The sequence below is a fragment of the Vidua chalybeata genome, chromosome 1 (genome assembly GCF_026979565.1).
Source record: "Vidua chalybeata isolate OUT-0048 chromosome 1, bVidCha1 merged haplotype, whole genome shotgun sequence".
Lineage (NCBI taxonomy): Eukaryota > Metazoa > Chordata > Aves > Passeriformes > Viduidae > Vidua > Vidua chalybeata.
Window position 1 is genome coordinate 97,729,986 of NC_071530.1, and position 27,564 is coordinate 97,757,549.

At 37.5% G+C, this 27,564-nt stretch overlaps 2 protein-coding genes across 2 annotated transcripts; both read left to right on the forward strand.

Annotated features, from left to right (window-relative positions):
* Positions 1-5,642: 5,642 nt before the first annotated feature.
* LOC128787318 (protein-glutamine gamma-glutamyltransferase 5-like) lies at positions 5,643-10,258 on the forward strand. The gene is made up of 8 exons (XM_053941404.1): positions 5,643-5,657; positions 5,956-6,084; positions 6,322-6,499; positions 7,441-7,573; positions 8,286-8,389; positions 8,520-8,762; positions 10,135-10,189; positions 10,225-10,258. The coding sequence occupies exons 1-8, from the start codon at positions 5,643-5,645 to the stop codon at positions 10,256-10,258; spliced, it is 891 nt and encodes a 296-aa protein (XP_053797379.1).
* LOC128790433 (mucin-5AC-like) lies at positions 10,204-16,084 on the forward strand. Its single transcript, XM_053947134.1, has 4 exons — positions 10,204-10,461; positions 11,322-11,479; positions 11,807-11,940; positions 12,881-16,084. The coding sequence occupies exons 1-4, from the start codon at positions 10,272-10,274 to the stop codon at positions 14,568-14,570; spliced, it is 2,172 nt and encodes a 723-aa protein (XP_053803109.1). The 5' UTR covers positions 10,204-10,271; the 3' UTR covers positions 14,571-16,084.
* The last annotated feature ends 11,480 nt before the right edge of the window (positions 16,085-27,564 follow it).

The window sequence follows — 27,564 nt, forward strand, 5'->3', positions numbered from 1 at the left end:
AGTTATTTCACAATACCTGAGCTCTTAGGTTATGCTTACTAAGTTATTTCACTGTTTGTTAAGCTTTTTCTTTTTATGATTTCTTAGAGCACTGTCTAGAATCCAGGAAGTTATGCAAATCACTGAACTTCAGTCATTGCGTCTGAATCCTTCTATATCAATGAATGATTTTTGTGTTTAGCTTTTCTTGGTTTGGGGTTATTTTTTGTTTTATTTTAGGGTTATTTTTTTTTTTTTTCAATCTAAAGAATAACTTTGAGGAATTCAAAAGATAGCTTATGGAGTAAAGCTTGGCACAGAGGCATAAGAAGGATAGGAGGAAACTAGTAGCACATGTTTGTTCTGGTTTTGCCAGAAGAAATTTCAATCCGTGTCTCCTATTTGCAGGCTAAAGTACTCATCACTGAAAGTACAAAGAGAACACTGTTGTGGTTGTTTTGTTTTGTTTTATTTTATTAAATATGTCTGGAACCTAAATAAAATAGCACAAATTTTGTGTTAAGGCATTAACATGGTTTTTGTTCACAGATACTGTTAGGAATGGTTTTCAAAATTTCAGAAGAAGGGAGGTGGAGTAAGTTAAGCTGCAAAACTGTGTTCTAGGAAATAAATACATACATAGTATAAACAACTTATGTAATTTTTAGTTTAAATTTTATTGTCAACTTCAATGCTCTCTGCATATTTTACAATTTAGTTGGATAAGTTTGTGACTTATCATTTTTCTTCTGACCTCCCCTTGGAGGAAGCACTGTGCAGACTGTCTGAAAGCTGGGCTTTCTGCTTACATTATGCTAAAAATTTCCACTACTTATCATATTCTGAGAGTACAAATTCAGCTTTAGTCTAGTGTTCCTTATTGTTTTCCACAGCTGTCTGAAGATCTCTAGCTAGAAGGGAACAGTAGGTATTGGTATTTATGGCAACTTTGGATGGCTACAAATAATGGCTTACCCTGAAATGTGTTTAGATTCATCCTGGCTTTAAAGTATTTTTGAGACAGGGCAAGCTGTGGGAAACCGAGAGTACTGTGCTACAGGTGAGGTTACCAAGATCTCTTCCCTCCCTTCAGCCACAGGACTCTCCCTAATAATGCTGGAAGTTAAAATGAATCATTTATGAGCATCAGTAGACACATGGGTGGGGCCTCTTTTAAAACTGGTATTTTGTTGATGCAACACGTGTGACGGCCTCTTAGTTCTGAATATAAGTGTTACTGAGAGGAAATTAGGTTGGTTGGCAGAGGAGATCAGCCAGACCTTGCAGTGTGTCTTGTTGAGGAGCTGGTATCTCCACCAGTATTGTGCTTCAGATACCAGTACATGTAGAAGAAAAATGGAAGGTAAGTGTCTTGAAATTTTAATATCCTTTAAACCAGGACTGAAAACAGAAATAATTAAATGATCATGTGTACAGACCTAACAAATTGCACATATTTTTGTGTAGGGATTACATGAATATTTGGATGTTCTTTGTGGAACTAGTGAGAAAGGGGAAAAAACAACTTTTGAAAAAAACTACTATGAAGAAAAAAGAGAGCTATGGAAAAGATTTAGTGAAACAACAGCCAATTCTGAAAATAGGAAATAGCATGGAAAATAATAAATTTATTTCCAGCATAAGTTACAGAGTGCTAGCTTTCAGTATTCTCATGCTAGAAGCAATTATTTTCCAATGAATACCTGAAGTATTCTTTCTTGAATGAAGGAAGAATATGAATTGATAGAGGAAAACCCGTGACTGGTATTGATGATCAGGTTTCTACCAGAGGCAGAGAACCAGTAAGAAATGTGAAACTGAATTGGCTTTTGTATTTTTTCCAAGCTGTCTTTGCTTAAGAAAGTAATCATTAGCTCCTTTGTGATCCAGTTGCGATACTTAAATCTGATAAGCAAACTGTGGGCTGACTTTAGAGAACTTCCCTGGGAAATGTAATACCTCAACTCCCTGATGTTCCAGTTCAGCTGGATTACTGAGTGGATGAAGAGTAGTTGTCTTGGTTTATAAACACCTCCAGAGACCAGGCAAGGATCAGGTTCTTTCAGTGTTCTTGACCGCAGGAATTTGCCGTTTGTGCTATGAGTACTTTCTGTTTGACCAGAATACTTTGTGTTATGGACAACTCTCATTAAGATATAAGATTTTCAGTTCAGTTCTGCTGCTCATTCTTGTCAGCAGGTATGTTGTATTCATGAGCAACAATGATGTTGTATTCATGAGCAACAATGATGTAATGCACTCCTTTTGGTTATTGTTGATCGTGTGCAAATTTTTATCATGAGTAGCACCCAGCTCTGCATTTGTTGCTGATCTCTGTTGAAGATTGAAGATCTGAATGACCAATGCATGACCAAGTTTGAACAGTTGGATGACAAATAAGATTATTTTTATTCAAGGAAAACAAATTAGAAAAAACTGCCTTTTTTTTTTTTTTTGCCTCTTCTCTACCTATAACACCCCCCCCCAATTAATTTAAATTATTATTTAATTCAGAATGTGATCCTGGGAAACTCCACTGTTTTCTGTTAAAAATGTCCTGATCCCAAGGGCTTAGCTATGAGTCTTCCCTTGTGTGGATACACCCTTGGTTCTGGATGGGAAAAAATTCCTTAAATATTAATTCTGTAGGTACCCACGTAGTTAGAGAAGCTGCATTGTTAGATTTTTCTGTAGGCTTAGTAGGACCAAACTTAACCCTTTAAAATTATAATAATATGCAAGACCTTGTACATCAGTAAACCCAATTTCCAAAACTGCTGAGAATCTGTGGCTCCCATCATCTTCAGTTAGAATGAAGAATTTTGGAAAATAAAAAGTTGTATGCAAATAAGTAAAGATGAATGTTGCCACCCATCCTTCTGGCACCAGTGTCATAATTACTCCTATTAAATGACTGATATGCAGGCAGGATGCCTAGAAGGGGAATGAGCTGAGATTTTTGTCAAGCCAATCACAGCACCTAGGGTAGATTGTCAGCATTTTAAAATGCCACAATTTGTGACTATTTCATTCTCCATTAAGTTCCTCAAAGATATCTGCAAACTTTTTTAGGACTTTGGGAGTGCAGACTGAAACATTTACATGCATATTTAAAATTATTTTAAGTTTTGGATAGATGTTTATACATATCTCTTTTTTTTTCATAAATCATTTGCAGTGCCACTTAGGCTTTCACATACATACATGTTATCAAGTTTTTTATTTATTCTATTTAATTTTTTAAAAAACCTGAACATCTTAAATGATAGCATGTACAAAACTCTGTCTGTAGACAGCATGTTGTAATGTGTGGACAGAATATTACAATGCAAAGTCAACTTTTCAAGTAGAGATACTAATATTAGCCTTCAGCATCAGGTATTTATAATATAATCAGGCACTATATAAAAGAAGTGAAACTTGTAGCGCAGCTACAAAAATCAAAGGATTAGACAAGTTTCTATCTGCAAGCTAGGAAAGTGGTGAACTTGTAAAGGAACTTTTATGGATGTATGTCTCAATTTCAGTCTTGCTGAATTTTGAACAAAGTCTTGAAGGAATTTTGAAAGAGTTATCTCTGTCTTTCATGGTTGTCTCCTCTTTCACCTAATCTTAACCACAGTCAAAGCTGGGAACTTAATTATATGGTTTTTTTTCTTTGTGCTCCTTTCTCTGTCCTGCAGTTATTGAGCTGGGAGAAGTCGATTTGAACTGTCCTTCCAACTGTCAAATACATAATACCCATTTCTTCGGAACTGACAGACAGATAATAAGGAGAGGGCAAGCCTTTAGCTTATATGCTCGCTTCCAAAATCGGGAATGGGATGACTCCGTGGACCAGGCTGCTTTCACCGTGGAGACAGGTAGTCATTCCCAAACACTCTGTAGACTTTTCTAGTCCTTTGCCGATTAATAATATTTCCCATAGACTTCAGAAGACTTCTTTCATAGTCTTCATATTCCCATAACCTACTCATGTTCCATGTGAAGAGACTACCTTCCCCTAAATCATGCAGTTCTTCTAATATGTAAAGTTTTCTCACTCTGCTAGAGAAGTGACAAGTTAAAAAGAAATCCACCCTTGGGAGCTTCGCCTTGCAAATGATGCCTAAGTAAATTACTAGCCTTTTACATATGCTTTGTTTAGTAGTCTGATGGAAGTGGTTTTTATTTTCCTGGAAAGGCCTCAGACCCTGTGAATCAAATGAGACAAAATGCACCTTCCCAATGGGCAGATGTCTGGATCAAACCTGCTGGAGTGCTTCCTACAAAGTTCATCAGCCAAAATGCATCAGTATCAGCGTGTTCCCTCCTTCCAATGTCTGCATTGGCCGGTATATTCTCAATATGCAAATCACATCTTGTGGTCACACATATCAGCGGTGTCTTGGAGATTTTTATGTCCTTTTTAACCCTTGGTGTGCAGGTAAGAACTCTAATAACAATCAGATTGTTTTAAGAAAACTGTTTAAGATATTTATTATTTAGCTGGTGTGTAAAGGATGTAGTAACAGAAACAATGAGAATCAAGGAGAGATTTAATTCTGTTCTTTTTAATCTTTTTCCTCCAAGTTCAAGACTGTCTCCAGCCATTGTTTTGATTTGTTTCTTTAGTGGTGGTAGGGGTGAGGTATAATTTTTCCCCACAACTATTGCAGTATCTTGACAGGATAGAAAGCATTGGGAAGTTTCCTCTTCATCAGGAAACACATTTTTGCTCTGAGAGTGACTGAGCACTAGCACAGGTTGCCCAGAGAGGTTGTGGAGTCTCCATCCTTGGAGATATTAAAAAACCATCTGGATGTAGCCTGGGAAAGTGGCTGGAGGTTGGACCAGATCACCTCCAGAGGCCCCTTCCAACTTCAGCCATTTTGTAATCCTGTGCATACTGTGTTGTCATCATAAAATAATACAGTGCAAACACAAATTAAAGTCTGTAGATCTGGCTCAGGTAGCAAGCAATTCTGGAGTCTGTAGGATCTCACTAAAATCATTACATGACAAATATTCACATTGTGCTGATTTGATCTAAATCAGATACACAACTCTGTGTTGCTGAGTGTTTGACTTGTAGAACAGCTTACTGTGAAGATAAATTGCAAGCTCTTCCATTCATGTGTTCTACAGCAGGGAGAGACTTAATAAAGATATTATCTAGGTGTAAGTAGGAATGAATTGTCTGTGAGTGCTTAAAGAGCCCACAACCTTCAACATAAAAGTATACATCAAAAACTGGTAGGAAAGGAAAGAGGGATCCAGTGATGCGGAAACACAGAAGTACTAGAAAGGAATATTTTGTCTGAATGAAAGCTCTTCATCTTTTCCAGATGACCCTGTATATTTGGACAATCAGGCCCAGAGAGAAGAATATGTTTTGAATGAACATGGAATACTATATGAAGGAGTCCACAAGCACATAACCTCTCGACCATGGCACTTTGGACAAGTATTTTTTTAACACTTGTTCAGAAATAGATGACATCTATATACTGATAAATGAAGTGTTGTTTGTATTTTTTCAGAAGTGTAAGCTCTATTTGTAGTGCAAAGGTTTTTAGGATCAGTTCAGACTATGCATACACAAACCAAAATATCTGAGAATTTCACTGTAGCCCAAATAACTGGAACAAAGTTTTATCTAGTAAAATGAGGGAAATTTCACAATGTTGTGGGAACAGGTGAAACAAACATTATGATTCAGAAGGAAAATTATTCCATTGGTCAAATATAAGTAAAAATGACATGTTTTTGCCTTTGGTTTTCCTTCAGGGAGATAGGCATTACCATGCAGACCACTAGGAGCTGTGCTTGATTTAACAAAAGGAAAAAAAAAAAAAAAAAAAAGGGCAGGAGAGGTGAGAGGGCAACTCACATAAAGGCAACTGGAAAAGACTGGATTATTGATAAGAAAGGTACTTTAGCAACATCAGCATACCATGATGCCTATGCCTATGATTTTGTCGTCTTTTTCCTCAGTTTGAAGATGGGATTCTGGATATCTGCTTGAAGATCTTAGATATGGGTGCGAGTTACCATCACGGCTCTGATCGTGACCACTGTTGGCGCAATGACCCTGTGCATGTCAGCATGGTGGTGAATCACATGGTAAGATCTGTGGGGGTGTGAGACCTCTGAATAGATCAGGTCACACTTCATTATATTGTAGAAGGACAAACTGCGTGGTAATCTAACACAGCAGGTGAGCAGAGCAAATCCTTCCTGTGCTCAGAGTCACAGGAAAATTAAACTTTTAATGCTAATTTCTGATGATTTTGAGACATGCTTAGAATGTGAAGACATGGTCAACCATTTGAAAAGGTAGTTTTTCTTTCCTTTTTCTAGATAAGCAGCCATACCACTAACAGTATCATGAAGATTCCAGAAAACAATGATTACCTAAAAGGAACAAAGCCATTTTCCTGGAATGGAAGTGTCCCTATTCTGCAGCAGTGGTACAGTGGTAGATGCAGGCCAGTCAGATATGGGTACTGTGGATCTCTTGCTTCAGTAATGTGCACAGGTATGATATTTCAGTTTGTCCTTACCTAGTTTATAGAGAAAAGAAGAAAGAAAACAAGGATCAAAAACTTCTGACCCTAAAAACTACTTGAAGAATTTAACTCATAAGCATTTTACTAGAAAAGAAATTGAATATTTTTCTCATGCTCCTGATATAGTGTTGATTATCAACCTTTTACTTTCTTATACAAGCTGAAGAGCAAGAAAAGTAGTTCTATCTTCTCTGTGACCTTTATATTATGCAGTTATCAATACTGAAACTTTTATTAAAACACAGAGCAAGTGCAGCATCATTGAATCATAGAATAGTTGGGGTTGGAAGGGACCTGTAAAGGTGGTCTAGCACAACCCCATTGTTGAGCCAAAATTTATGCTTTGGGTGATGTTTGAAGGATGAGAAAAACCACTAAGTAATGAACAGGAAGATCTCTAGTAATGTCTCCTCCAAAACACAAGAGCATTAGGCTATATTCTCCTTTTAATGCAAAAGATTAGATAATAGTGTGCTAAACTCTACAGACAGAAGATCTGAGTTCCAGCTCTATACCATTTATCTACTGAACCTGCTTCTACATTGAATAAAGAAAATTAAATTGAAGTCCTGTAGATTAATCTATATATACCAAACTATTTGTTTAAAAAAAATTGTTTTATTAGTGCGGAATCAGGTTAATTATTTCTGAACTTAAAACATCTGTTTTTTTGGATGTTTTTGGTTTTTATTTTAAGATGGAAACATTCCTTTCTGCTAGGCTTTTTTTCAAACTGCTTTTCAAGAACTAAAAATAATTTTGAAGATACTGCATCCCAAATATTGCTTCCTATCCATTGTGTTCCTATAACTGCAAATTAAAATATAAGATAATTATTTATAAAATAAAATGAAGGATTTGCCTGACTAATTGTGATTTGTAATTATTCATTAATATTTTTTTCTTACAGTGATGAGGTGTTTGGGAATTCCAAGCCGTGTTGTCACAAGCTTCTGTTTTCCTTGCTCAATTGAGAATCCCCTTGGTATCAATGAAATTTTTGACTCTACTGGTAAAAACCTGTGTGGCAAAGACAAACTATGGTAAATAAGAAAAATATAAAGCTCTTTTGCCCTTTTAAAAAAGTTACATGATAGAAAAACTGGTATAAATCTAGCACATCAGTGTCTCTCTTTGGTGTATCTCTTTCTTTATTGGGGTAATGCTCTTCAGTTTCCTAATAATGCATTTCAAAACCATGACATTACTAAAGAGGCAGTTTACTCAATGTAGATTTTCAAAAAAGAAAAAAGCAAAACCTCTTGTGAGAATCCATGCTGCCTGCTTATCCTTCTCAGCTGAAAAAAATAAGGCCATCCAGCTTAGTAGCTGTAAAAGTATAAAGCAGATCGTTAAATGCTAGGGAAAATTTATCACTAATTTGGACTTTTATCTTCATTCATAATCACTTGATTGATACCTATGTTGTCTTCCTGATGTTCCTTGTAATGGATTGCTTAATTCTTATAAACCTTTCAATTCCTTTCAACTTAAACAAAAGAACTGTGTTGTCATGTTATCTACTAAAAGAAACATGTTTTGCCATCAGGTTTGTGGGGTTCTGGAACAAATTTCCAGTCTGAGTGATATAAAGCAAACAAAACCACTCCTATCACAAACGTCATTAACACTGTTAAGACATACAAAATCTTCAGTTGATTAAAAAATTATTGCTGACATGTTTTTCCTCTGTCATAGGCATTAAACTTGGTAATGCAAGAGACATGTTTAACTGTATGTTTCTTCATTCTACAGGCGATACCACTGCTGGAATGAGTCTTGGATGGCTCGCAGAGATATAAATCAGTGCTGTGGTGACTGGCAGTGTCTGGATCCAACACCTCTGGAAACAGGCAGAGGTAATTTTGCTATAATTGGAATAATTTTCGTCAGATTACATTGCTGAGTTTCCCTACTATTCAGGTTACGATTACAACATTTTTACAACATTTACGACAAATGTTACAATATTTTTGTTCTCTGGTTTAGGTTCAGCTTGCAGTGGTCCTACATGGGTTCGAAGCATCAGGGAAGGGGAACTGGACTTGGATTATGATGGTCATCATATGTTTTCTCGAGTAAATTCAAACTATGTTGGCTGGCTTTCCCAAAACAATGCCAAAAGAACAAAATTTTTCTGTGACACATGGCCATGTGGACAACGTCTAATCACCAAGAGTGTTGGCAGTGAGCAATTTGAAGATATCACTGGAGCTTACAAGTATGAACTAGGTATGATGAAAACATATTGAATGGGTTAGAGGAAATTTTACAGGCTAATTGTATAAAAGTATCAAAGTAATCTCTCCTGTGTTTAAATGTGCAAAATAATCTGAAATTGTCTTTTCATTTTTGAGAAAGAGGCAGATGCTCTTCTCTTCAAAGATCTAGATTTTAAAACTTCTAAATATATTTAGATGATTTAAACAAAGCACATACTAATTAGGATAGGATAGGATAGGATAGGATAGGATAGGATAGCATATTTCAGCTGGAAGGACCTACAATGACTATCTCGTCCAACTACCTCACATGTCAGGACTGAGTGAAAGTCAAAACATACTATTAAATACCTCTTTTTAAGGCACTGAGAACCATGGCCCATCAACCACCTCTCTAGGAAGCCTGTTCTACTGTTTGACCAGCCTCACAATAAAGAAATTCTAGTCTAAACCTTCCCTGCTGCAGCTTTGAACCATTCCCATGCTTCCTGTCATTGGACACCAGGAACAAGAGCTCAGCATCTCCCCTTCCACTTCCTCTTCTCAGGAAGCTAGGAAGAACAATAAGGTCACTGCTCAGCCTCCTTTTCTCCAAACTAGACAAAGCCAAAGTTCTTAGATGCTCCCTCCTCACAGGAGATGCATTCCTTGGTCTCACCTTTAAAGTAGTTTAAAATATTAGCAGACTCGAGATAATCTTAAAAAAAAAACTTATTCTTCTAAACCTAGGATTAACACCTTACTTGTTGCTTCTTGTACTAGGACTGTCAGAAAATATGCCTACTTACTAAATTCATGTATTATTAGCATATTCTGCTGTTCTTACTTTGGGCCATGGATTACTGATTTTGTTATTCCAGTAGATGGGAGGAGTTCAACCAGCAAAATTGCATAAAGGAATGAGCAATAGATCACAGCTAATTGTACATTTGCAAGCTCTGTGGGTTTTTTTTTTTTTTTTGTTTATTTTTGGTTGGATGGTAGGAAAACAATTGATAGTTTCTTTGTTTTAGTGGTGTATTTTGTCTTTAGAAAGAATGGTAGCATCTCATATTCACCCATAGCCTTTTAAAGGGTTATATTTTGAGTTTTGTACTAACTATACATTTTGAGATTTACATGACCATTTTTATATTTAACCACTTAAAAGTAAAATAAGGTTTATATATATTTTTTTTTCCCTGAGGTGTTAATTTTCTTCTGTGCATTCAGTCTGCTGTATCTCGTATTTCATTATTTGGTGCATTTGTTCTACAACAACCTGCTACTTTGCGTTTCAGGAAGAAGAAGCAGTAAATTTAATTATCTTTATTATTTGGGTAGAATAATAATAGGGTTCTTGCGCCTCCAGCAGATTCATTATCATATATCTTCTTCAACAGGTTCTGTGAAAAACAAAGAAGCCTATTACCGGGCTTACAGAAGAATTCACCCAGGGTATTGCAATGCTTCCAACTGTCATATCGACAGAGAGTTATCGTCTCTGAAAAACCCATTTCTGAGTGACTCCGGAATTAACATGAGGTTAAAGATGGCCAACTGCCCAATGTATGGTGAAGATGTCCAACTGAACTGGCTGCTTGAAAATTTGCGTAATGAGAACAAAACCCTGAAGTTTAATTTGTGCGCACAAATTATAACCTACAGTGGTTGCCCAATGGATCAATTTTGGAAAGACAGTGTGAATGTCACATTGGGTCCAAGGGAAGGTAAGAGGGTGCAATTGTCTAATACTCTGTTATTTTTAGGAGCTAGTTGTTTTTTAGGATTTGTGGAGACTTCCTAATAGTGATGGGAAATGAGATGTGTACAGTGTTAAATATCGACAGCTGAATTCCCTTTAAAGTGATCACTCAAAAATCAACACCATGTCAATACGACATGTATGGTGACAGATAAATTGTAGTCTTTCCTTAATTTCTCAAGGTTTAGAGATTCTTATGGTAGTTAAAAAAAAATTGTTTCATTAAAATTTCAGTTCTGGACTCTATACTCAGTACAAAGATAAAGCTGCAATTGTCTATCAGAAAAGCAATGTTTCCTTTGGCCAGAAGATATCAGCCAGTGTAAAACACTTGCTTAGAGGCCTAGGCATACCATATGCTGGGAAGTACAAATGTGTAGCAGAACTTAAACACCTGTTTCCAAGGTTAATGTCTTTTTCTGGAAGAAAAAAGATCTCTTTCATTATACCAGATCATTATAAGACAAAATTTCAGGCTGATAATAAAATTCTGTTTTATGAGGCTTTAATTTGCCTGTATTTGAATTATTGATTTAAGAATTGCACTGGAAGGAAAGATTCCAAATTTTGCATAGTAATTATCATCATCATCATCAACTAATCCTGAAAATTCACTAATAGATGAATTGAAAACTGTGAAACTGATTGCTGAAAATAGCAATGTATCACCCTAAGTCAGGAAAAATTCTGTCTATTTTCAAAGATGTCATGATAACTTAATATTTAGTTAAGCCATTGTAAGTGTGAGTTAAACTTTAGGAGGAAGGAAAGTGGGAATATTAATTAAAAATTCAGGAAAATAAAATAAATAAATTTGTTTTACAGTGAAAAAAATTCCACTGTGTATATCATATAATCAATACGGACCTTATCTCTGTGATCATAACATTATGAAAGTAGTTGCTGTCTCAGACCCTGAGTGTGGAGAAATTCTGATGGTGAGCAGGGATATTGTGGTCAACAGACCACCTGTTATTGTAAAGGTAAGTAACTTTAATTATGAAATTTGGGATCTAAGGGACAGACCTGGGAGCTCTTATTGGCCAATTCCTAAGTACAATGCCAATAAACTTGAAATACTTTACATTTTTCTTTTATCTTATTGTTTTTTTTTAAATTTAGTGAGATTGGTGATTTAGTGATTTTTAAAGTAAAACAGGTGACTTAGAAATGTATAGACATCATAGAAGCAAGTCAGAAAGAAATGCATATTAATAATCTTTTAAATTTTTTCCTTCCATTTATTTACATCATTGTCAATTTTTTAAGGACTAAAAAACATAAAATGTTTTTGTTTCTTTTTTAACTAGCTTCTGAGCCAACCCAGACTGAAAGTACCATGTACGGCAGAGATCTCCTTCTGTAATCCTCTCCAGGAAGATATGAAGAATTGTGTAATGACATTAGAAGGCTGCGGTTTATTCAAAGAGCCGATGACTATTGAGTAAGTTCATCAGTTCTGAAATGGGGATAATATTGGGGGTTGACTAAGGTGTGTGCAAGTTCACAACAGGTTTTGAGAGAGACAATAGTTCTGATATTTTTGACATTTAGCACATGAACAGGGCATTTTGCCTCTTATTAGTTTGAGACTCCATTAAATGCCTCACTCCTCTTGAAACTGATCATTTAAAGCTGGCAAGGAATGCTGCTGCTTCATTTTTCTCAAGATTTAATTTAAGTGGGTGCATCAAATATCTGTCTGCACACTTCTCTTTACAAGAAGTACTTGCTAGGTCCCCCATCCCTTACCATCCTATTGAGTTTATAATAAAATTCCTCTAAATATTCATGAACTGGCACTAACCACATAGAGGAAAAATTAGAGAACAACAGTGAGAAATAGCAATATGCATTCTAAGCTCATAACACGTTAATCACAGGAAACTGGAAGCTTCCAAGATGCTGTAACATTCTAGGAAAAGTAGCTGTTCATTAATATGCATTGCTTCTCTTCATGACAAGGAGAACTGACAAAAGTATGACTAGTTTTGAGGGCAAGAAATTAAGAATTGCTCTCACTGAATAGTAATGAACTGGATTCCACAAAGCTGCCCTGTCAAACTGCTGGAAATGGTAAGCAATAAATACACCTTTGAGGCAGAAGGGTGCTACATTTTTTAAGAATTCAAGTCAGTACCACAAATGATTATTCAATTCCAATTACAGAACTATGGGAGTCTTCCAAATCCTCTCTTGAGATAAAAGCTTTTACCATGCTTTTCACAATTTTCACAACAGAAAATATGGGCTTTTTTGGAAAAAGACAAGAATAATATAGTTGTCATAACAAATCAAACTTAATTTGTGCGCTCATCTTGTAGTGCTTAGGTCTCTGAGTGCTAATGATTAGGGTCCTAATTCTCTTCTTTGTCTTGCTCCAGTTTGGGAACATTGGCATCCAACCAACAGGCACGGACTGTAGTGGAGTTTACACCTTACAGGCTTGGCTGTCATCGGCTCCTGGCCAACCTTGGGTGCCACAAGTTTGCCTACTGCAAGGGATGTGCCAAAGCTGAAGTCTGTTGCTCTGCAGGCCAGAATGGTGTCCTGCCCATCAGCCAGAATGGGTCACTCCCAGTGTGTGAGAATGGCTCTGTCCCCATGAACGGCTCTGGGGGAGCCGGAACGGCTGTCCCTGTGGCAGACCCTGCATTCAACTCCATGTGTGAATATATATGTATCCCAGTGTGCAACCCAAACTGCAGCGCAGGGGGACAGCCTGTGTATGATTTTGTGTACCTCCCTGCAGGCCATCCCTTATGCAACTCCATCTGCAACCAAGGCTTCAATCCAAGCATCAATCCTGGTTTTGAGATGGGATGCGACCCTGGCTTCCGGGTCATATGCGAGACTGTACCTCCTGCTACATGTGCTCCAATGGGTCCATCCATGTACAGCTCCATGTCAACCCCAGCACCCAACCCTGTTTGCACCCCTATGCCTCACGTGGTGTTTGAGACAGGTCCTGCTCCCACACACCCCTCTGGAGGTGGAGGGGGGCCGATGTCCTATTCTGTCTCTGTCCCCGCGAATAATGCGGTGAGTGCGCTGCTGACCCACTTCATGGGTGGCCCCAGTCCCAATGGGGCAACCCAGGCAGTCCCTATGTCTGCTCCACCATCCTACTCCATGTGCTCTCCAGTAATCCACACCATTGGTAATCCCATGCAACCTCCAACTCCCCTTTCAGTGCCTGGTGCCTCCATCTCACATGTTGTTTGCAGCTCCACACCCTCTCCCACCAGCCAGCCTCCATGTGGCCCAGTGGCCACCCTGTCCTCCCAACCCCTGAATGCCGCCGTAGCCCACAGCATGTGCTCCCCAGTTGCCTCCCCAGCGCCCTGTGCTGCTGACCGTAGCAGCACCCCAACAGTGCTGCAGGTGGGCAGTGCCTCTGCATCCCACTCACGGTGCTCCCCAGCCCCCCGTCCCGTGGGACCCCCGGCATCCCACTCACTGTGCTCTCCAGCCCCCCGCCCCGTAGGGCCCCCCGCAGCCCACTCCCTGTGCTCGCCCACCTCTGCCTCGATGGTGGCCGTGGGCGCCCGCCCTGCCAGCTCGCCTGCCGCTCAGCCCTTGGACTCCTCGGCTGCTGCCTGTCTGCCGTGCTCCCCGTCCCCGCGCCCCCTGGCAGGTCCCACAGCCCGCTCCCTCTGTGCCCCCACCTCTCGCTCCATCTCCCAGCTTGTGGGCACCTCTGGCTCTCGCTCATTGTGTGGTTCTCAGTGGGGCCCTTCCTATGAGACCACCACTCGCTTTGGCTCCACGTGGGCTCCCACCTCCCGATCACTGTGGAGCCCCGAGGGGCGCTTGGGCTACTCCTCAACCCGTGCCACCTACGGCACACTTACACGCCCTCCCTACAGCTCCTTGAACCGCTCCTCCTTCACCTTGTCCCGCTCTGGCTACTCTACCCTACCCCGCTCCACCTCCCCCTCTCCCTCTGCCTATGCCACCCTGACTCGCTCCGGGTCGTGCCCCTCTGGCAGTACCCTGGCTCTGGCAGGGTCCCGCAGACCCTGGAGTCCCACAAGGAGCACTCTCACCTATTTCAAACGCAAATACCTGTAACCTGGGAAAACCTGAAGCCAGTGAAATAAAGCCTGTGTGCAGATGCTTTACAAGAGGTTAGAAATAGGGTGATGAAGAGCATCGTGCTGCTCCTGAGCATTTATCTATGCATTTGAGATGTGCCAGAAAGCGGGCTGCGAGCCAACTGCTGAGGGATGCATTCGATGTAATACTTGTATGTCTTGAGATATGGTGGAAATGACAAATGAATGTGCTCCCTGTGGAGCCATCGTGACAATAGTGGCATAGTGCAGGTAATCAGACTTCCTTGCTCAGTCAAGCTGTTTTATAAATGATGTGCTTTCACTCTCTCTTCTTGATTTTTTGCAATGCACATTTCTCAGATCTCCCTGGGCTACAGCACTCATAGCAATTCTCTCTCCCTGCATGAAATGTGCTGTCCTTGGGATGCTGCAGAGGTGGCAGCAGATGTGTCTTATGTCTCACCTAACAGACATTGGGCCCCTGAACCCCAGCATTGCTGTGACTCAGGTCAGTTCTGCGTGCACTCTGTTTCCTAGTTGTGTAACACTGAAAACTGCAGAGGTTGCAGAGCAACTAATGGTTACAAATCAGCTGAAGAGTTTAACTGCATCTTTTTTTTTATCCTTTTTCCTTTTTTAAATAATAATTTTAATTTTACTACTCTTGATGTATTACAGACCTAGTATCAAGAATCCAGAGGTCATGTTAGAAAGTCTGCAAAACTCAATGAATAGTCAATACCATATATTGACTATCACAACTGACTGTTTTTCATATAGCATATTTCAAAATTTTTCTCACATACCTTGTATGCATTTAGGTTATTAGGAAAAGCTCTAATTCCACAGCTGTGCCTTTTTGATTGAGTGTAGCTAGGAAAAGTCTGCCACTAGAGCTGAACTTAGTAAAGGAAGTCATGATGTTATCCAGCATCTAGTACTTCCAGCTGAAAGTTTTTGACAAGGTGAATGAAATGTACTGCATGTTCTTCAGATGATGGTACTGTTCCAATGCTAACCTTCTCCAGGTGTTTCAGGAGTTGAAATTATACATTGTCATAATGAAACTATCCCTGAATTTTGGATTTGCTCATAAGAATTTTGGATTTACTGACAACACCTCCCATCCCTCCATTATTTTTCTTTAGTAAGTAGTCCATTAATTTTAGTAGCAAGTGTTAGTGGGGTTTTGTGGTAAGGTAAGTTTGCTGGTGCTGCAGAATCTTCAGCCATGTAGCAATAGTATTTCAGTAGTATCACTGTAGTTTATGCCCCTATGTGATGAGATTGAATAACCTTCTGAGGATTTTGAAAAAGTGTGCTGTCAGATGGTAGCTATGAACATGCCAACACTATCAACTGCATAGTAATTCTGAGTACGATAGAAGAAAGATTTGCCTGGATATTGTAGTAGAGTGATCATAACTCCGTGACATGGTTTTTTTACACAGTTTCAAAAGTCTGCATTAGATATGTGCTGAGAATTTCTTTGCCTGACTGACAATAAAAATAAAAAATTAAAAACCACAACATTCTGTTGTTTTGGTTTTTTTTTTTGTTTTGTTTTTTTTTTTTTTTTTTTTTTGGTTTTTTTTTTTTTTTTTTTTTTTTTTTTTTGTTTTGTTTTGTTTTGTTTTTTTTTCCAGTAATACTTCTTAAAAAGTGAGGACTAAATCTCTGCAAGTAAATTGGTTTGTGAAATCTTCCCTCCACTCAATTTCTGTTAAATTTCCTGTTCTTTTCCTCAAGGTTTGAAAACAAGGCTTCAGAACAAGATCTGAAGTTAGGGGAAATCTATAGATTTCTTGCTTTACCTGAAATACTCAGTTTGATATTAGAGGAAAAATGAAGCCATCCTCTTTGCTCTCAGTAAACTTTTCCACTTGTTGCATGAGTTTTTCCTTTGCTCTGTAAAACTTTCAATCCAGAGAAATGCCAAAATGAAGAAACCTTTGGGTGGCAGAGGAAAAGATAGAAAAGATACTTGTTGTATTGTGTTTTTATCTCTTTGTAACAGTCCTGTAATGGTTTGCCCCTTTACCCCCCATTGTCTCCCAATGTTACACCCTGAGCTTTCCCACCCTTCCCCCAGAACCAATCTCCCTGAAAGTGCTCAGTCATTCCCCTGTCCCCTACCTGGTACCTTGTTTGTCACTCAGCTCCTAATCCCACTCTCCCAAAATCTTCCACCTTGGGTGTTGAGTGAGTGCACGAGGGCCAGGGGTCCCTCCCTTAATCTTTCCCCATTGGTTTGTGTGTCTGTCTGTCCTTTTGCCTTCCACTCCCCCAAATTCCCCCGCTGGGTGGTGGGTGTCCCTTCCCCCTTGTCACTGCCCCGGTACTTAAGATGATTGTGAGAGCCTCGAGGCCGCTTTTGGCCGCTGGGACAATGGCATTCAGAGCTCCCTGGAGCTTCCATTAAACCTGAGACATTTACCCCAGCCAAGTCGACTCCCTCATTACCGCCTCGGACGCCGCCTCTCCTCCTAACACGGCAAACAGCGAAGCGCTTTGTCTTAGCCGCTCCCCAAATCTCCTCGAGAAACAGGGGAGTGTCCCCCACTGTTGACTGTGCCTCGGCTGGGCAGGCGAAGCCAGGGAGCTTCAGGGCAGGCATGGCAGCAGATACTGACAGTATTTACTTAAGAAAAATGTGATTTTTTTTTTAAGTGTTAATAGTAAGTTTATAGTATATTATATATACATAATTCTCAAATGGCATTTGAGATTCATTTTCCCAGTAGTGGCATGATTTCTCTGATGTTCCTAATTTCTGAGCCTGACTGCATATTTCAGAAACTCCAAAGATTTTGTCGCTGGAGTTGTTGAGAGCATGTGCAGCCTCAACTCGCCGTCTTCCAGCCGTAGATGCTGAATATGCATTGCTTTTGAAAAATGGAGTAAGTTCATTCTAACTAGAGCCATAGGGGAAGACAGAAATCCTTTTAAGTTCAAAATTATTCTAATATTGAATAAATGATATTGAGTCTGTTGCTGTCTCATACAGCATGACATTAATGAAGGGTAGCTCATAGTCTCTTATCAAAGTCCATTGTACAGTCTCTTACTCACTGGGGGGGCAGGGGGTGGGCAACATGTGGACAACTAAAGAAAAAGACCCCCCAAACCAATTATGACAAAAAGCCCAAAAAATAGCAGAATTTAAATTATCTTCTTCTTAAGCATTTATGAATGGAAGGCTCTAGCCAATGTTTTATAAGGTAGTTCCTTTGTCAGGAGACATGATTAAAATTTCTGGTTTGTTTTGTGGTGGCTTGGTTTGTTTTTTTCTTTTTTTCCCCACAGCTGGCAAAGTCAGACCAAAATTACTGTCTCAAATATACTTTCTTGCAGTAAAACCCACAATAAATTAATTTTTTTGCCTAATGTATTAAATATATTGAAGATTAACAGTATTCAGTAATGTGGTATGATACCATAAAGCAGTCTATTTTAGAGAATGAAAAGCCAACTCAAGCATGACAGTTATAGTCATCAGAAATTAAATACAGTACTGTCATATTTATGTGTTCAGGAATAAATTTCTAATTTTAATCTCAGTTCAGGCATGAATTTTATTTAAATGAGGGAAATATATTCACATTTTTCCCTAGACGATGAACGTGAAAGAAGGTGTTTGCTCATGCATTGTTATAGTTACCCTTTCTGTGGTTTAAAAGTATAAATCGGACTAGTGGAATTTACTTTTGTGTCCAACTGAAATAAGGTTGTATTTATTTTAGAGATGAGGAAGACTCTAATATGTGGTAATTTTCAGTTCTTATCCCTAACAGTTCATTAGACCTTTACAAATAATTTTTTAAATTAGAAGTTTTTTCTATGATTTATCTGCAAGTTAATGGTTTCACTTTTAATGGTTTAAGTTTGTGTTTCTTTGGACATTCGCTGACAGCATACCATAAAATACTGGAGTGAAATGTGATTTTATATATTCCATTACCTGCAAGGAAAATGTAGAAAGATATAACTAAATGAACAAATTTCCTCCTAAGCATTAGTTATAGAGGTAAATTAAATTTTATATATTGTATCAGACAAGAAGGTTCAATTAAAGAAACACTGTAGTAATTTTATTTAGTGTTAAAATAAACCAAAATATTTTGGAATATATACTATAAATAGTATAAAAATAAAGCAATTAAATATGCTGACCAGGAAAATGTGAAAATATTCAAAATGCAAAGAATAACAAGGATTTATTTATTTGTTAAGCAGCACTTTTATGTCGGTAATTGTATACTTCCATTATATCTGACTTTTCAAAAGTTGATTCCTTCATGCTGCATTTGCAGAAGTGTTTTTGCAGACGTAAGAAAAGGTCTTTATTTTTAGAAGGAAATCCTATTCAAACACCTTACAGGGATTCCTGCTCTTTCTTTCTTTCAGTGCCTTAGATGGGAGGAATTTCTTCCATGCCTTTATATGGTCTTCCTTCTTCTTTGTCTTTCAACTGCAAGGTACGGTACATAGTGTGCTTTTATGCTTATTTGTATTTAGTAACTTTCTGACTCTGAGTAACATTGGAATAAAAGTTTAGTACAAGATACCAATGCAGGGCTGAAAGCAGAAACTTCCCAACCCAAGGATCAAATACAGCATACGTGAACAGCTGAGCCCTCATTACTGTTCTGTCAATTGTTTATACAAATAATTAAATCTGCTACCACATTAACTTGGATTTTAAATTATGTTTTGTAACTAACTGGCCACACCTGTCTGACTTTTCAACTAATCATAACTTTTTCTTCTTCTCTCCTGCGAAAAGTTGCTGTTGATGGTGTTCAGTAGATGGCTTTGTTTATTTGAGCAACCCGTACCTTTTTGTATATTCACTAGCCATCATACATTGACATTGCATGGGTGTTTTCTCCATCAGACATGTTTATTGCTGCAGAGTTTGGATACAGAGCATTCACTGCTGCATATGATTTGGTAGGAAAAACCAACAAAATTAAATATCTAGAAAACTAGGAGTTATGTGTAAAGTAGGGAAAATCTTCATAATGTAAATAAATGTCACCACTATACACCATTTCCATTTAGAAAATCTGTTCTGTGATTCTTGTTTCTCTGATTCCTCTTTCAGAATATCAAACCTCAAATTTCATTATAACTATGACAGTATGTCAAGTTGGCTTTAGGTTAATTAGAAATAAGAAAATGCTGGTCTTTGAATCCTTGCTTTTCCAATCTCTTAAAATATGCCAGTAAACCTAATCCATCATCTGCAGCAGTTTCTGGGTAGAGAGCTGAGACACTTGCTATTAACCCTGACCTAGAAATACTCTGTAATTCTGACTGAGCTAAATGTAGCATCTTCATCTCTAATTTTCACTTATCTGTTAATTTCATTTTGACCTTTTTTTGCCCTTCATCTCTTTTCCAAACAAGTGGAACAATTAGAATAGCTAGAGACTTCTCAATTGCAAATATCATCAAAATTGCTACAACAGCCTTCATTAGACATTTCAGAGTACCTAATAGGGAATTCTGTCTTCAGAGCACAAGCATCACAAGACTCAGAGAATACTGAGGTTTTTGTAATGATCTTGTTTCTTTCCTTTAGGTGATCTCAGTCAATTTTATAATAGCATGAGTCATTAGGGGTCCCAACTGTGCATTAGCTGAATACTAAAGTGCACTTCTCTGCATCACTGACTGAGGCCATTTGCCAAGGACAGTATAAATGCAGAAGGAATGATAAACAGGATTCATTGAGACCTAGTTTATAAAAACTTTGGAGTGAAACTTCATATACTTGTATAAAACTAGGTATGAAGTTTATTTGAAGACCATGGATCAGATAGAAATAAGATATGGAAGAGTTATTTCATACAAGGGAAAATTTAGACACTAGAATGGATACTGCTTAATTCTGCTGATATGCAAACCCTGCAGGAGCCTTGCTGCTTCTTTTTAAAGTTTTGAGGTGCCCGAGATTTATGTCCCAATATGCATCAACTTTTGAGTCAGTGAGATCCGCATTCAACCTGGTGTACTTCTCATTACTCTTAAGCCAAGTCAAGGTCCAGAAACTAGGTATTTCCAGGCCAAATTCCTTTAAATGGTCTAATTCTTGATTTGCTGAGAATGAATATAGCATAACATATCTGCAAAGTTTATAAATAGCCCTCATCATTTGTATTTAAGCTACACTTTAATGTTCATCTTTAATGCCAAATGTGAGTACAGTTCCAAGCTAGACCCAAAATCTAGGACACAGTTAAGTGTATTATCAATATCCCAAAGAATTTGCTTTCCTTATGTTTCTCCCATGATATAATCTTTTTTCCCATTTGTAAGAAGGGTGCTGTCTTTCTGTTCCCCATTACAGAGGAGACAGTAATTTGTCTGTCTGGGAAGGGCATTTCTGGAGGCAAAGGACATATTCAGTTCCAGTAAGCAAAGAATCAGATAGGAAACTACATCTTGATATGAATTTCCCAGGCACTTGAAGCTGGTTGTACACTAAAAGAAAGGTTTAGCTTTGTTCTGCTGATTCCCAGAGGGATGGATTAACTATTGCTTTGAGTGGTGTCCATAATCCCCATAACATAATTGTTTTCCACCTACTCCTTTGCTAAATGTTTTTTTCTTGTGTGTCTCTAGCAAGCTGAAGGCAAACTACCTGCTAACATTTCCTGGCTCCTTGTCTGGACCACTAACACATTGCCATCCAGATAGCATCATATTCCTCATTTATTTTTAGAGGGAAAAGAATGTATTAATGAGGGAGAAGGCTCCTAAACATTAGTCTAAAGGCATTGTTTATTGAGTAGAAGTTTCTGGTTCAACTCCTTCTGTCCCAAATGCATTCATCTCAGTTGCTTTCTTTCAAAGCTTGTCCTGTGTGCTGCTTTTTAGCAAGTGGCTATCTACAAGAAGATTTAATTTGTAAAGATATAAATTACTTGAGTTGCTTGTAAATGTCATCTTTATCTTCTGTATTTTGGCCAATAGAGCTCTAGAAAGCCCAAGAGGAAAGCATTTGCAAAAAACTTGTGCCAGGTACTGCCTTCAAAGATGAAATTGTTTTTATAGTTACAAATATACCTATCAAAATATATATATATTTCCATCTGCATAAGTAAAATTAGCTAGAAAAATGTTGCTTATGTATAAAATTTCCTCACAGCAGCAGTTTGCAGTCTTTCAGTGAGTGCAATAGAATCTCAGTCATGTACAGACACCCCCAGCTCCATGGGGCCTGCTGCTGCCATGACTAAAGAATTAGCACACACAAGTATTCTGAATAGAGAGAATCCATATCTGGAGAACAAGCAAATTTGAATTTTTTGGGAATTTCTCTTCAAGACCTAGTGGTGGAAATATTAGTTTACATTTGTGTTATTTTGGAGCTAAGTAGCTTTAACTTATTTTTCCTTTTTTTTTTTTTTTAATTTCAGTAGAACAACTACTAATACTAAGAGTACTAGTAAATGAATTCTAATAGTACTAATAATCATAAGGTAAAACAACTGAATGTGTGAATGATACTTTTCTGCAACTTTTAAAGCTCATTATTTATTGACTATGTTTTCATTAAAAAGTTTAGTTCTACTCAATTTGGTCTTGTGTTTAAAAATAAGCTACAATAGGGCTAAGGCACTCATCTTCCTTTCACAAGTACCGACAAACATGTACTGGTATACTGGATCTAAAATGTCTTGTATATAAATCTTAAAAAGTGAAAAGATTATACTTTCAGTTGTAATGTAAATAATTCTTTGACATCTCTACAGTGAATAATTTCCCAAACAGTTAAACTACTCTTAATTTTGTAAAGAGTATTTCAAATTATGAAATTATCTGGGGTTTTCTTTGTGTGAATCAGCAAACTCCTGAAAATAGGAATAAAAACATCAAATCTTTTTGTTGTGATATAAAAGCAGATAATGGAAAGGAGGGTGTACTTTTTTGTTATCATTTAATTTTAAAGCACTTCAGAGCTAAGAACATGGGAATTTTCAGCAATACATGTTGGATATAGTGCAAATTGTTTATCATCTTAGGACTCCGGAGTAAGACAAAATTTGACAACCTATACTTAACACAGCTAGACTTTTTTGCATCAATAAAAAACCTTGAAGAGGCAAACTCAATTTGGATTACACATTTTAAGATGCTTTTGCTAAGATTTTATGTGAGCACAAGAGTTTTGGCAGAAACTATTAAAGTGTAAATTGCATCTGATAAACCCCTATTATTATTTTGAAAGAGAAAAGGAGCTCTTCCTTAATGAGAGGTCTGAGCCCCACTTCATTATTTGGCACAGTTTTGTGTTTGATTAAAAGATAATGACATTGGCCACCCATCTATTTGGATTTGAGTTGCTACTACAAATCAGGATATGAATCTATTTTAAGTGCACTTAAGTAGAATAATGTTTAAGTAAGCATTATCTTCACCTGTCTCATTGGGACTGAAAAGTGCATTTAGAACAGAGCAACTGTTTAATTATTTGACTGAGTTGTACCTGATGTGAAACTACTACTCACCATATGGCTTAATGAATCCCTAGTTAATAAGCTGTGAACACTATATCCAAAAGATAATAGAGTGAAATATGAGCATTTTAATTCTAAACCATATGTCTCAGGTATTAAAAGAAGGAAAACTACTAGGTGGTTTGTCATATTGGATTGGAAGAAAATAATTACTTGGTTCTGTTTAAAAACAATATAGAATAATACACAAGTAACATTTTTTTATGACAAAAAAAAAATGATTAAAGTAATACTAAACAGAAAAAGAGGTAATGCAATGTACTTACTAATGTAAGTATTTTTATTTTTCTCCAAATAGAAAACATCCTGTGTGTTGATTCAATAGTTCAAGTTACTTGGGAGGCAGGATCAAAATGTGTGGTTTTGTCTAAAAAAACATTTTGAGGGATAACACTAAAATATTGAAGTATTTAGAGCTTGAATGTGAAGGACCTTAAAATTAAACCTCATCAAAGCACTGAAGTAAGTTATTTGGAAGGAAATAATTGGCATCCTGTTGTGGACTTCCCTAGTGTCTAAAATCAGTATATAATGATGCTAACATGTCCTCTGTTAATTAAGAAATTTTGGCATCTACTTTCCAATGTCTGATACAATATATATACTTTCAAAAGAGTAAAGATTTGCACTGAATATATTTGATTTAATATTAGGGAAATCTGCTTGAGCTTTCTGGGAATGCAGTGCTTGTACTCCAAGTTTTGACCTTGCCTAACATCTCTCAATGTTAAAATCCTTGATTTTAAATTTACTGAATTAATGATTTTGCATTAAAATGTGAGTATTTCTCCATTTTGTGTTATTTATATCCAAGATTATTGAACTGAATGGCAAACTCTTTCTTTGACAGATGTTCACTGGGAATTTTTCTCCTGAGATTATAAGAAATTTGAATTTGTATTTTATATATATGAGAGATGATTCTATTTGTCTGACCTCTTGCAATTGCTTTGGTATCTGGTCTTTCACTCTGGAAATGTAATCCTATAGCTGATGATTGTGTGATTAAAACCCCAAGAAGGAACAGCATAACATTTCAAAGCCTTCCTGTGTGCAAATCTTCTCTCATCTGCCCCCCCACTTGTAGGGATTGTCATGGTCTGGGGTCCAGCCTGGTGCAGCCATGCAGCCAAGCTCTGTGCAAGTGGCTGAGAGAGGTGAGGTCCTCCCTGTCTTCACCCTGACCTGCTTTGAAGCTGCAGCTCTTGCTCTTGGTCTTGACTGAGCTGGGTGGGCAGATACTTCTGAGCCTCCCACTTCTTCATTCTGGACCCTGACCACCACCCCAGCCTAGCTTCAGCTCATCCCCATCCTGTGTCCCTGCCAGCCCATCCTGCAGTCGTGACCCTGCTCAGGCCCTGCTCGGCCCTTCCTGCTCAGGAGCCTTGGGAGCAGAGCCCATGCTGGTGAGGTCCCTGCCCTGATGGCAACACTGTCACACTTGGCTCTCAGCTTCCTCTGTCAAGCAGCTTCCTGACAAGTATGCTGATCTCTAGTCAGAATTTTGATTCCTCCCATTTTCTTCCAGGACTGATTTTTCTAAATATTCCATGGACAATTTTCTTTTATTTCAGACCTGACATCGTGTGGGACAATGAGACAACCTGTTGATGCATAAAATCACATTAGATATCTTTCTTCCTTCACTAATTTCCAGTTTGATGTGGCTCCTACAGATATCAGTGTCCAAAGTCCTGCTGGATTCAGTGGAGTAGGAAGAAACCTGTAGAATTTTTCTGGATAAGCATTGTGTGTATGAAGGGCATATGAAATCTAATATGAAATCATATGAAATCATATGAAATCTAATAAGAATGTTTGATCACCTGAAAATTGTATTCTAAATATTCTAATAGTAATTTATTACCTGTATTTCAGCAAGGCTTTCACAATACTTTTTTTTTTTCCATTAGCAATTCATCATCTTCTTCATTAGTAATATATCATGTGCATAATAAGTATTTATTACAGTTTCTCTCTGGGCCGAAATTATGCTTGAGAATGAAAATATAAATGATTTATTGACGTAGAAGAATACTAATTACTGACAAAATCCCTGGAAAATTGAGATAACGTAGAGCTTTAACACTGAGATGTTAGCATCTCTGCTTCAAATAAATTTTCAACCTTAAGGTGTGTCTGTGAAGAATAAATATCACAGTGTTACTCATAATAAATAATGAGAGAGCGAATGTGTCTCAAGCAAAAAAAAAAAAAAAACAAACATTATAGAACTTTTGAAAGAAAAAACTTGAGGTAAAATAAGAAGTTGATGTTGTACTTGATGTGATAAAAAATTCTCTGTTGAAGAAGTTATCTACTTGAAAGGCAGAAGTTTTTAAATAAACCTTGTTTCCTCTTCCCTCATAACTTTATTCTAGAATAATGTAAATTTGCCTTTTAAATTGTGAATTATTTGCTGCTTCTATTGTTATGGCTGTATCAATAGTGAATAATATTATTCATTTTTTAGTAAACATTATTATTAATTACTATGGCCCTGCATTTTAAGCCCTCAATTAACAGTATAAATAATTTACAGAAACCAGCAAGATAAAGGGCAGACCTTTTCCAGATAGACAAATTGCCTCACTGCTGGATTTTTAGTGATCAGATCCCCCAAATGTAACCAAATACACCAACAAATATCATAAATTCCCACACAGTGAACAAAGGAAATTGCCTGTCTCAAAATTATTCCATGCAACTCACTATGCCAAAGGACTCTGGAACTATCCAGGAGGGAGTATGGATCAGAAGAACAAATCATGGAGGGCTGTAGGTGACTCAGGCTGAGATACAGTATGATTTAACAGTATTGATGTTAAGGTGGAGGAAGCATATGATTCTAAGCACCACATCTATATTTTACTCAGTGACTGATAAAGTGTCTAAGAAAAGCAAAAACAGAAGATAATTTTGGAGTGCAGACAGGAAAATAGAGATTCTCTCTTCCTAGGCTAATACCTTAAATATTTGGCTACTCAGACATTCTTATCGCTTCTCTATAGCTCAGAAATTTCCTGAGCCATATATTTTTCTCAGTTCAGCAGCAGAGATTCAAACTGAGAAGTGAAAGATATGTTAGATATGTTGCACAAAATAGCCTAGGACAAAGTGGTATGTCATTCTTCTAGTTAAGGGTATTTCCCTCTCCTGTGAGGATGAGCTATTCAACAGTCTGTGGAATACAAGAGATAATGTCATCTCCTCCCCCATAAAAGAAAACAGTATCTGCACTTTATAGGAATATTAATTCTATCAGTGCCAAGTGTGCTAAGGAATGTTAGGCTTGTGGATCTTGACCTGGCTTTGGTACAAATCAGCTGCTCACACTGCTCAGAGAGTATGAGTGGGATGTGCAGACTGTGAAGTTTGAAGAAACAAACTGGGCACATACAGAATTACAGTGCCTCCAACCAAAAGTCCTCAGAACTCTGCATGTAGGTGCCTGCATTTGTCAGTATCTCACTTTATGAACTTTAACCCACAGTGAAATTCACCTTCATTTCATGAAAAAATAACAAATGCCAAGGTGAAATCTGATGATGCAAGATACCCGTCCATTTTCTTACTTATGCAGGAAACAGAAGCTGAGTTGTAAAATAAAACAGTTAATTTCAATTTTTTTAATATATGAAAAATTAATAGATTTCATGCTTCTTTTTTTAAGCCATAGATATATATGCTGGCATTGCGCGTTTCTTCATGACATGCAGTCTATGTGATATGCCTTTTTACTTTGTATTTCATTGGTTTTCTTTAAGCAGGTTATTTTAATTTTGCTTTAAGTAGCATTGTATTTATTTTAGGTAATAGCTCTTTGGAGTGCACAGAATTGACTGCATGATGATGACATTGCCTCACATTAGTTTAGATCTGCAAAAGGTGGCACTACTACCTGAAATTCTTGGCAGTGTTTTCTTGACCCAAACATTGTCCCTTGTGCTGTAAAAATAAAATAAAGAACCCAACACCACCAGGCAGCTGAAGAAGGTTCATTGAAAAAACACCCAGCTGGAAGAAGCAGGTTTAAATATAGTTTTGTTAGGTTTTTTTGGTGTTGATTTTTTTCCCCCAGGTTAATTATCTCAGATGACTTCCCTGAGGTAGTTCATTGCAAGGCCATGTGACTTCATGTGCCTGCAGTTATGGGTGGAGAAATAATCACCCAGGAATGAGGGGGTGGTGGGATGACTCTTTGATGACTGAGCTGGCTTATGTCATATTAAACTGGTTATGAAACTGCAGTGTACAGCTCTACTCCATTTAAATGGGATAGGGTCTTTCTCTATAATTTATATGAGTTCTATAATGTACATAGTAGCAATGAGTAAAGCCAGGAGAAGTAGGGGAAAGCAGTTAGATGAACATAATTGCTACTAAAATGTTCCTACTATTACTTATTTCCAAATGGATTTTGGTAAATAAACATATACAAAATGAAACTCAGGAGGGCAAATAATTGTACTCTTTTGATTT